General features: G+C 42.9%; 3 protein-coding genes across 3 annotated transcripts; 2 read left to right on the forward strand and 1 right to left on the reverse strand.

Moving 5' to 3' along the window:
- The first annotated feature begins 501 nt into the window (after positions 1-501).
- On the forward strand, positions 502-1,136 carry LOC131690814 (enhancer of yellow 2 transcription factor). Its single transcript, XM_058976852.1, has 2 exons — positions 502-716; positions 788-1,136. Exons 1-2 carry the CDS (start codon positions 661-663, stop codon positions 1,008-1,010), a joined length of 279 nt encoding a protein of 92 aa, XP_058832835.1. The 5' UTR covers positions 502-660; the 3' UTR covers positions 1,011-1,136.
- A 176-nt stretch (positions 1,137-1,312) lies between these two features.
- LOC131691381 (F-box only protein 42-like) lies at positions 1,313-3,490 on the reverse strand. Its single transcript, XM_058977717.1, has 3 exons — positions 3,156-3,490; positions 2,704-3,094; positions 1,313-2,649 (listed from the first exon to the last, which is right to left on the reverse strand). Exons 1-3 carry the CDS (start codon positions 3,274-3,276, stop codon positions 1,347-1,349), a joined length of 1,815 nt encoding a protein of 604 aa, XP_058833700.1. The 5' UTR covers positions 3,277-3,490; the 3' UTR covers positions 1,313-1,346.
- Positions 3,491-8,830: 5,340 nt separating this feature from the next.
- LOC131691041 (pre-mRNA-splicing factor syf1 homolog) lies at positions 8,831-11,666 on the forward strand. Its single transcript, XM_058977189.1, has 2 exons — positions 8,831-8,992; positions 9,064-11,666. Exons 1-2 carry the CDS (start codon positions 8,951-8,953, stop codon positions 11,614-11,616), a joined length of 2,595 nt encoding a protein of 864 aa, XP_058833172.1. The 5' UTR covers positions 8,831-8,950; the 3' UTR covers positions 11,617-11,666.

Below are 11,666 nucleotides of genomic sequence, written 5' to 3' on the forward strand. Positions count from 1 at the left end.
TTTCAAAATACATCACAAATGATCTGCCTCTAGGTCCATCCAGAATTTCCACCTAAAGTGAATTTTGACAATTGGCTTTTGAGCCCTAATCATATGTTTGTAGAGATGTGTTAAGCGATTTTGAAAAAAAAACTATAAAAAACAATTCAAATTAAATAATTCTTACGTAATGGCTTCTGCATATTGTGACATTCAAGATTAGAAATCGGCTCAATGAAATTACTTTGTAAGAATCGGATAAATTGTTTTGCGATTTTTATAATGAAGGTTTTTATCCGATTCTTACAGAGAAAAATTCCGATACGCTTGAAGCTTATTTCCGATTTTTACATTCTAATCTATTTGAAGCTGATTATATGAATCATGTTCTGTCCGTGCGACTTTTATTTTCGGTCGCTCACTTTCGGGTTGTATTTTTTACACCATCCCCTGTACCCTACCCACTGTAAATTTCACAGCATAAACATAAACTGACAGCATTAAAGCATGCGAGCATGAAAGCTCACGAAAAATCAGCAGCTGCAGTCAAACAAAATCTTTCAAAACAAAAGAGCCGCAATATAAAAAATATATACCTTGATATATAATCTAAAACAAATAAAATCACCGTACCAATAATTAGACTCCGCTGCTTACCAACTCAATTTTCTTCACACAACCATGACATTCACGAAAAGCGTTGATCAGACGACAATTCTACAAGGAGACCGATCAAAGTAAGTACATTATAAAAGTACCATTTTCTTCGATTAGTATAGCTCGGAGTTCTAACCTCTGTTCGGTACAGATTGAAGGACCTCCTACGACTCCGTTTGAATGCCTGCGGCTGGAGCGATCAGGTTCGGTTGCTTTGCAGAGAGGCTATCAAGGAACAGGACACCATCAATTGTGACGCCCTGGTGCAGCAAGTTACCCCGAAGGCACGAGCTTTAATTCCGGACACCGTGAAAAAGGAACTACTGCAAAAGATTAAAACCATTCTCATTCAGCAGGAAGGAATCGATATCTAGCGGATGTAGTCAATTAGAAGAAGGAGGCTAGAAATGCCCTGAAGTTTCAAGTGGCAGATAAGTTACTTGACGAGAACTAGGTAAGGTTTGTGATTGCGAATAATAAATGGGAAATAATTCAATGAATTTCCAATTGTTTCTTTCATAGAAAAACCCTAGTTTTTTTTTAAATTTTGAGAGCATTTTAGTTTATTGGAGCCAACATTTAAAATAAGACCATAATTCTTGGGCAAAAAGGCTGCAACTGATCGAATGCGAGAAAATTAAACAAAACACGTTTAAAAAAGAAATCGCACACCTAATTTACTCGATTGTAGCAATAATTTGTGTAGTTTTTCAAACCACTGTCGTGGGTACGGTTAGTAAATGTACAGAATTTGTTACACTGGAGCTTTCTGATTTTGGATTTTTGTTCAAACCACCGAACACAATCAGCTCTCCAGTTCCACCGACCATCGTGGAAAATGTGAAATGATCGGGAGCTCCGACTATGAGACCACTGTTTTTGGTTTCCTGCCACTCGATAATTGGATTCTTCCCATCGTTAGCCAGCAATTGTGAGATGTCACACACGTAAATGGCCAGTCCGTTGCGTTTGATCCGTTTCGACGTGACGGATTGTTCCTGGGCGGCTTTTGCAGCTGCAGCCGCTGCTTGTTCTTGTTCACGCTGCTCCTGTTCTTTTATCCGTCGCATGGCAGAAATTTTCTCCTCCATTTTACGAAGTCGTTCCAATTGACGTTCACGAGATGCATGTGAAGGAGGCGGATTTGCCGGAGGGACGCTAAAGGCAGCCATCGCCATGTGACCGTGATCGGGGGGAGTCGATTGGTTGAACCGTTTGGGCAGCATATGGTCATCATCTTGCTGATGTCGATAAATGGGACTGCGAATCAGAGGAAGTGATCGCGATGGTCCACCTGTTGCTTGGGTCGGTGAGCTAGAGCTAGATAGCCTCGAAGGGCCGGGCTGGGGTTCCAGTTGACGTGAGCTTGTGGGGGATGGGGTTCGAGCACGAGCTGGCGCTATCGGCGCTGGTAGTGGTGGAGGAGGAGGCGATCGAACAGGATTTTGACGTGGCGGAATGTTTTGTTCATTCGCAGCAGCCCTATTACGTTCGGCTTGATTAGCAGGTCTCGCTCTGCCCAGGTTTGGTGGGTGAAGTCCGTGATTTGTGGGTCTATGCTGTCGGATGATTTGGAAATCATTTGGTGAAGTTGGTCCTAAAACCACGATTTTAGATCCAACATTACATGCAGGATAGCTCCAATTATGGGTCACAGTGCTCTTTTTGTTTTTAACCTGAACGATCCTCCAGCGCCAGATATCGTTCCTCATATCCAGTAACCAAGCATCGTTGAAAATTCTGTTGACTCCGCCAGTTCCGCCTAAGATCAGAATATGATGCTTTCCGATAGCCATTTGAAATTGACCGTAGCGAGCAGGTGGTTTTTGTTCGCCAACCGTTGGCCTCTTCCAAGTCAATTTTTCCAAATCCAGTACCCAAATGTCGTTTGTTGTGCCAATATTCTCCATGGTTTTTTGATACCCGCCGAATACAACCATCTTGTTCTGATGCACAGTTGCCGAATGACCGGTCATTGGCGGTGGTCCAAAAGCAAGAACGTGTATTGTCCATCTGTAATATTATGCATTAAAACAGTTTTTTATCCGCGAAATTAAATAGACGTACCTATTATCAGCAATATTGTAGAAATGCAGCTCGTCAAATAAAGTGCACATCTGAAACGGTGTATAAGAGTGCCTCCAGCCACCAAACAGAACCAATAAATTCTCGAAGCATACTAACGAAGCACCAGCCTTCGGGGAAGGATAGGTGCCCATCGAAATCGGGCGAGTCCACTCCCTCCGACCTAGATCGAACCGCCACAGGTCATTGAAGGTCGTATCGTAAGATGAAGCTCCACCGAACACGTACATCGAATTGCGATGCAGTGAGCTGGCATGGGCGAAACGGGCAGCTATGCTAGGCATTTGGCCACCAGTCAGAATTTCCTCCTTCCAGCAGAGGTTGAAATCCATCAGTCCTTTCTGTAGACATGCTTTTTTCCGTATTCGTACATCTGTAATGGATATTGTTAGATTATTGGAGCCATTATTTTTTACTACGATTCTTTTCCATACTGTTGGCCAAAGAAACCCAACGTTTGCAAACTGAGGCGCACTGTTCCAGATCCTGATACGGAGGAAGCAGACTGAATATGAACTCCAGGATCTCGTTTGGTAAATTATTAATCGAAGCCATTGTCGCAGTTGGTTGAGTGGCACAACGTAACTGAACAAGTTTATTAGCGGTTTTTAGCAATTTTTACTTGTTTTCTCACTTTGGACGTTGCAATTACTCAGGAAAAATTTGTGAAATCTTTTTTTTTTTCTTTGCTGTGTCAATTACTTGACAGCTGAGATCGTTCACGGTCCATCTCGCCTTTTGTGGTCTGTGTGTGTTCTTGGAATTTCGGTTTTCCGTGGTTGATGTATACCAAAGAGAATAGGGAAAGAGACGAAGAGTGAAAATCAGTCAAAACGGCAACACGCCCTTTATGATGATTTCAACACTAGAATTTTGGCAACCGCTTCTATAGGCAGCACTTTAAATGACTCCTATTATATTTTGAAAACAAACCGTATGTCGATCGATGGATTTGTTTATCAAACGATGTGCATTTCGAAACAAAGAGATGAAATAATTCTAAAGCTTATTTTTACTCATACATATACTCTAGAATGCACCTTACAATCACGATTGAACTAAATTCTGATGAAAATTCAAATTTCTTTTTTGATAGAAGTACAATACTTATCTCCTCCAACTCAGGCATGAGTAATGTTTATTTACATTGCACGATTGGTCTGCTCAATAAGGTATTTTTGGCTTCACACTATTCGTCTCTTTCCCTATTCTCTTTGATGTATACTTGGTAGGCTTGGTTGTTTGAATTAAAGGTGCATATCTCGACAAACAATGATTACGGCCTAAAAGCCAACTGTCAAAATCCACTTTGAAAATAAATTGCGGACAAACCGTTACACGCCAATCACAGATGTTGGTAGTAAATGAAAGAGAAAAGTTTTCTCTTTCATAAACTGTTATGAACTGTGTTCGACTAGTAACGGTTTGCCTGGAATTTTCATTCAAAGTGGATTTTGACAGTTGGCTTTTAGGCCGTAATCATATGTTTGTCGAGATATTAATTTTTGTTAGATAGTGTACTATTTCCTTCAAATCGCTTTCGGAGTTTTCTTTGAGTATTTGTTGTAATGGTTTGCAGTACTCTAGGGTTGGATATTCTGCTCTTTCGTTGTTGTACTTTGTGCAAAAGTATAAGATGTGCTCCAAGTCTTCTATTTCCTCGCAAATATCACAAAGTTCATCGGCTTCCCATCCCCATTTGTGTAGGCGCTCCTTTGTTAGGGTGTGGCCAGTTCTGACCCGATTCAAAATAATTTGTTCTTCTGAGTTGAGAGCCAGGTCATGGCTCCATATTTTGTTCCCGGGTACTTCCATGAATTCGTAGTGCCATTTGCCTTTCTCTTCCGATTGTTTTTTTGGTATGAACTAGTCCAGCTTTCCTGTATTTCCTTTTTGGCTAATGTATAGACGTCTGCGAGAGGAAGCGCGGTGAAGTCGTCTTGGAGACCGTTGCAGCTGCATTGGATAAGAATTCTTTTATTTTGTGCTAGTTTCAGTTTTTTTATCACCTGCCAGGCTATGAAATGTTCATGTGCGATGTTGTTGTTTAGAAGGATCTTGCACGCTCCTTGTGAGTCGGTGAATATAACTGCTTTTTTGTAGTTTTGCCGTAGGACTACGTCTTTGTTTTCGATATGGGGGTGCACTCTGCAAATTCTACAAAAATGGTATGTAACGAAAAGTGGTCCAATTTTAAACGCATATAATTCAGCCATCTCACGATAAATTTTCAATTTTTTTGCGCAAATCGCCCCGAAATACTTCTAAGAATAAATTCCAATAGATAAACCCAAAGATTTTTGATATCATAGCATTAAAAAATTAAATAATATACAACCTTGTCAAAATATCACGCATTAACACACAGAAGATAGCGCTTCCCAAGCCCTGTACGACAGATTGGTGTACCTAGCGCGCTACGCTTCTATGAATGACGTCATCATCGACTATTTAAAGAACGGACTTGGCCAGACACGCTCAGTTCCCTGTTGAACGGCTGGCGAAGCAGATCACTGCGCTGTGTTTTTACAGCCAGTGTAGCTGAATTAGAAGTCCGTTACACTGGCTGTGGAGGGACGCTACCGTGTGTCGTCCAACAGGCTCCAACTGCTTCCTAAATGCCGCTGTAAATTGCCAGTAAATTTTTGGTTTAACTAGCACATGTATTTGCTATTTGCGCTTGAAATTAAGTAATGTAGTGATAGTAATAAGCTTCCCATTTTGGTTTAAACGCAAGGACAGTTTTTAAAACAGGATTTGATTAATTAGTTTAGCTCATCTAAGCAATTTTATCAATTCTGTAATTTAAGAGGAATTTTACGGAACTTGGTGAATTTGGCCCCACTTGCAACTGGTATAATCAACCTGCACAAAGTGTTGCATAACGCAGGGCTGTTTTTTGGAACGAAATGTGTTATCATTCAGCCCTTCGCTATGCAAAATCGCGATATTATGACAGGTGGGCTAAGCGCGGCCGTTCCTTTCAATCGGGAAAGGCCGCGTGGAATTTTGGTGAAACGCACTAATAGTGTCGTGGTGGTACTAGTTGTCTCTTTCGCTCTACCCATCATCATCATCAGCGTTGACTCATTTTGCATTGTGCACTTGGGTTCAATGCTTAGGGCGAATGAACTGGCGGTAAAATGAACACGTTAAGAAAAGTCATTATTTTCTAACTAATAAGTGAATGAGATATTACAATCTCCTTATATGTTTCTTGTTAGACATGTTTTGTACATATCTGGTAAAAATAATTCGTCATAAACACATTTTTTCAAACATGATTCTTGATTTCTAAACATGTCCAAAAATAAGACATGTTTATAACGAGTGGGTAAAATGAACATGTGGCGGTGGTAAAATGAACAGCTTCTGGTGACCTGCAAAATGTCCTGTATGTATGCAATGCGCAGCGCTGGAAAGCATTTTCCGATCAATGCAAATATCCCAACAAATCATGAGCTTTGCATACACACAGGGCATTTTGCAGGCAAAAAAAATTGTCACGGAAGAATTGAATTTTCATGACGTAATATTAACCATTTTATACAATCCTGTGGCATCGAAACACATCTACAAACTTGGGGTTATCCATGGGTGTTTGAACTTTTAGGATCTGTTTGAGAGCAACTAGAAAGCTTGGTCTATACATGAGATGTGATTATATTGTCTAAAATTTGATTTTTCTTCACCGGTCCGGGTGTTTTTTCCCACACACTAAGTACTAAGAAAATAAATATTTTACATTAAGTAGTATAGTCCTACGTCTACAGTTCGTGCAACCCCATAGGGCTGCCCCTTGTAGTTTTTATTTAATATTACGTCTATACAGCTTTATCGATTGCAAGGAGTTCTGCGTTGGTAGTGGTGTAATTGTTGCTGATTTTCCTTCTTAACACCGTGTTGTCTGTTTCATCAAAAACGGTCATGCCTGTTCCAGCCGTTGTTTTCGACGCGTCCGTGTATAGGTAGTTGAAATGAGTGTGTTGGGCTTTTATCGCTCGAAAGTGTTGCTGCCATACCTCAGGGTTGCACTCCTGCTTTGCTTTCTGGCCTTCAAACAGGTTTGGCTTGATGATCTTTGCCTAGTTCCAGATAGACCCTTCTGTTAAGCCTGTAGATTGTCCTATCTTTTGGGTGAATTTGCATCACAATGTCGTTGTTTCTAGCTGCGATGTTCGTTAGAAAGGAGCCGTTTCCTTTGTCGTAGTTCACCGCCTTTTCTATGAACTGTTGGATCTGGTTGTTGTGGTATGTGCTTTTTGCGATATCCTTTAAGGTCAGCCACTCTGTTCTCTCGGCGACAGGCAGTTGACCTGTTTCCGCGTGGATGACGTGGATGGGTGTGGTTTTGAGGTAGCGCATGGCCGATCTGAGGGCAGCGTTTTGGATCGTTTGAAGCTTGTGGATGTTGGATTTCGCGGCACTTCCGTATATCTGCGCTCCGTACTCGATTCGGCTTCTTACGACTGCGTTTGCGATTTTGATGAGCGTTTGTGGGTTGGCGTTGCTGTTTCTCCTTCCCAGCATTTTGATGATTTTGAGTTTGTCTGCTCCTTTTTCTCGTGCATAATCAATGTGTTTTCTGTAGGTCAGGAGTCTGTCTAGGATGAATCCCAGATATTTGTGTGTGTTGTTGAGTTGGACTATATCATGACCCAGGCGTATTCGTAGTCCATCGGTATTCCTTTTGGAGAAAACTATCCCAGCACTTTTACTTACGTTCGTTTTTAAGTTTAATTTGGGGAGCTCTTCGTTAAGTTTCCTGAGGAATCTGTTTGCCTTTTCCTCTATATTTTCCATGGTTTCACCTATGACCAGTACCGATAAGTCATCTGCGAATTGGATTGTGGTGTAGAGGTTGAACAAGATCGGTGAGAGCGGGCAGCCTTGTGGTAAACCTTCGCTAATCTCAGCCTTCGTTCGTATGAATTTTCATTACTCTGCGTTGCAGGTATGTATGTAGCCATGATAAGATCTTGTTCGGTATTTTTAGGGTTTTCAGCTGGAGTAACATGGTTTGAAGCTCAACTGAGTCAAAGGCTTGGGACATATCGAGGAAAATGGCCATTCCTATCTTTCCCTCCTCTTGGGCCACTTTGACCTTGTTCACTAAATAATTGACGCATGTTATTGCAGAGCAGTTCTTCCTGAAACCGAAAGAAAGTTGGGGGATGATCTTTTGGATTTCAGCGATTTCTGCCAATCGTTCTTTAATTCCCGCGTTTATGAGTTTAAGGTTTACGTTCATCAGTGAGATTGGCCTTTTCGAGGCTGGGTTGTTTGGGACTTTGCGCGGCTTTTGGATTGGTCTGACGTCAGAGATCCTCCACTTTTCTGGGATATCCTCCGTGACGAAAACTCTGCTCATCATTTCGCATATTTTTAATTGTAAATCTATGTTTAGTCCCTTTAAGATTTCGTAGGACATGCCGTCGTCGCCTGGAGCAGAGTGGTTGCTCTTTTTCCGCAGTTGTGACATTAGCTCCGCGTCCGTGAGTGCCATTTCATAGCCGTTCATGTCCGGGCTTGTTTCTGATTCGATTTTTAGGACCCACTTCATTTTGTCCTGGTAGTAATGGTGCATGAATGTCCTCCCTTCCTCTAGGCTTAGTTCACGCTTATTGTTTGTTGGATGTGTTAGCGCTGTGTCTATTCCTTTTACTATGTTCCACAGCTGGCGGCTCGGGGTGGACTCGTCTATCGCTTCCGATAGCTTTTTGCAGTATTCTCTCTTTGCTTTGCGAATCAGCTTCTTGACCACGGCTCGTGCTTTTTGTAGTGTGAGATATTTTGACAGGGATTTTTCCCTATTGTATTCCTTCAGTGTTTTTCTTTTCGCTTGGTACGCTTCGTTGATTTCATCTGTCCACCACTTCTTCAGGTAATTTCCTTTTTTGTTTTTTACCACATTTTCCACTGAACTATTAGGTAGTTTTAACGTGACCGTTCAGTGCTTTTTTGGTGGCGTATAAGTTTGTATAAATGGCAGCTCTGCTTCGGACAATCAAATAAAGATGGTGCTAGCCGGCTTATTCAGTTCATCGAATTCATCCATAAATGATCTTGACACCCCTAATGCATCAGCAATCTTCTGTCAAACGATGAAGCCGACTTTGTTTGGAAACGTTTTGCGACAACGTAATTTTGTAATTTGCAATTTTATTAACTTACTAATACAATTGTTGCATTGTTTCGCACTTAACTTTGCCGAAAACGCCCAGCGACGATGCCGATTTCATCGGAAGTTGATTTGACCGATGTGTTTTTCGTAAGTATCACTTTAGGGTAACAATATTACCGATCATTCGTAACCAACCTTCCATCTGATTTGCTTCACAGAACGAAGAAGACCTTCCGTACGAGGAGGAAATCCTGCGGAATGCCTACTCGGTAAAACATTGGATGCGTTATGTGGAACACAAACGGAATGCTCCGAAATTCGTTATCAACACGGTGTTCGAGCGAGCCTTAAAAGAACTGCCCGGATCGTACAAGCTCTGGTACAACTACCTGAAGACGTTGCGAAGGCAGGTTAAGGGTAAATGCATAACCGATCCCGAGTACGAAGAGGTAAACAATGCTTTCGAACGATCGCTGGTTTTTATGCACAAGATGCCCCGGATCTGGATGGATTATTGCAGCTTTATGACGGGGCAGTGCCGGATTACGCGAACCAGGCAAGTTTTCGATAGAGCACTGAGAGCTTTACCGATTACGCAGCATCAGCGGATTTGGCCATTGTATTTGGAGTTTCTGAGTAGATTTGACATCCCGGAGACGGCAGTACGAGTCTGGCGGAGATTTTTGAAGCTGTGTCCGGAGGACGCCGAAGAGTATGTAGAGTTTCTAGTTTCCATCGGTCACCTGGACGAAGCAGCGCAGCAGCTGGCCAGCATAGTTGATAATGAGAATTTTGTTTCGAAACACGGCAAATCAAACCATCAGCTGTGGAATGAGCTTTGCGAGTTAATTTCGAAGAATCCCGACAAGGTTCACTCGCTGAACGTTGATGCAATCATTCGTGGGGGTTTGAGAAGATACACTGATCAGTTGGGACATTTGTGGAATTCGTTGGCTGATTATTACGTGCGAAGTGGTCTTTTCGATAGGGCAAGAGACATCTACGAAGAAGCCATTCAAACGGTTACGACTGTTCGGGATTTCAGTCAAGTGTTCGATGCGTATGCCCAGTTCGAAGAGTTGAGTCTGAGCAAAGTCATGGAAGAGATGGCTAAGAATCCTAATGCAAACGAAGATGAAGAAATCGATATCGAACTGCGGATGGCTCGTTTTGAGTATTTGATGGAACGTAGACTGCTGCTGTTGAACAGTGTTCTATTGCGACAGAATCCGCATAATGTAGCGGAATGGCACAAACGTGTCGAATTGTACGAAGGGAAACCACATGAGATCATCAATACCTACACGGAAGCAGTGCACACGGTACAGCCTAAATTGGCAGTTGGTAAGCTCTACACGCTATGGGTGGAATTCGCAAAGTTCTACGAGAAAAATAAGCAACTATCCGATGCTCGCATCGTGTTCGAAAAAGCAGTTCAAGTCGATTATTTGAAGGTAGACGAACTGGCTAGTGTTTGGTGCGAATGGGCAGAAATGGAAATCCGGGCGGAAAACTTTGACGATGCCTTGAAGATAATGCAACGGGCCACTGCTATGCCTAAACGGAAGGTTGCCTACCACGACGACACCGAAACGGTGCAGATGCGAGTCTATAAGTCACTCAAACTTTGGTCCATGTATGCAGATCTGGAGGAATCTTTCGGAACGTTCCAAACCTGTAAACAGGTTTACGATCGAATTCTAGATCTTAAGATCTGTACCCCACAAATCATCATCAACTATGGGTTGTTTCTGGAAGAACACAACTATTTCGAGGAAGCTTTCAAAGCCTACGAAAAGGGAATTTCTTTGTTCAAATGGCCAAATGTGTACGACATCTGGAACACTTATTTGACCAAGTTTCTCAAACGCTATGGCGGTCAAAAGTTAGAACGAGCCCGAGATCTCTTCGAGCAATGTCTGGACGGCTGTCCACCAGAGTTGGCAAAAAATCTCTACCTTCTATATGCTAAACTCGAAGAAGACCACGGTCTCGCCCGCCACGCGATGGCCGTCTACGAGCGGGCCACTACTGCCGTTAAAGAAGATGAAACATTCGCCATGTTCAATCTGTACATCAAGAAGGCAGCGGAAATATACGGTATCCCCCGGACGCGTCAAATCTACGAGAAGGCCATCGAAGCGCTACCGGAAGCACAGTCTCGGCAAATGTGCATGCTTTTTGCCGAAATGGAAACCAAGCTGGGCGAGATCGATCGGGCTCGAGCTATTTACGCTCATTGCAGTCAGATGTGTGATCCGCGAGTCACTGCCGAGTTCTGGCAAACGTGGAAGGAGTTCGAAATCCGGCACGGCAATGAAGACACGATGCGGGAAATGCTACGCATCAAACGTTCCATCCAGGCTACTTACAACACTCAGATCAACATGATGTCGGCTACTTTAATCAATTCGGCAGTGACTGGGGCCGGGTCGGAACAGAAGGACGCGATGCGGACACTGGAAGCGAAGGCCGCCGAGACGGCGGCTCGAGCGATTGCGGCTGTAGGAGCAAGCGGTGGAAATATAATGTTTGTGCGAGGGGAAACGCAGGGTGGGTCGAAGAAGGCGGACAAGGTGGTTAATCCGGACGAGATTGATATTGACGTTGACGAGGAGGAGGATGACGAGGAAGAAGACGAAATGAATGGAGCGGAAGGTGTAGATGACGAGGAGGATGTCAGCAAGAAGATGCCGGTGCAGAAGCAAGCAGTCCCTGCAAAGGTGTTTGGTAGCTTGCGAAAAGAAGACGAAGAGGACGATGATGAGTAAAGGTTTGCGGCAAGACAAAATGGAAATATAAAGGCTGCTGTTGAATGGAA

This window comes from Topomyia yanbarensis, chromosome 3 (assembly GCF_030247195.1).
Source record: "Topomyia yanbarensis strain Yona2022 chromosome 3, ASM3024719v1, whole genome shotgun sequence".
Lineage (NCBI taxonomy): Eukaryota > Metazoa > Arthropoda > Insecta > Diptera > Culicidae > Topomyia > Topomyia yanbarensis.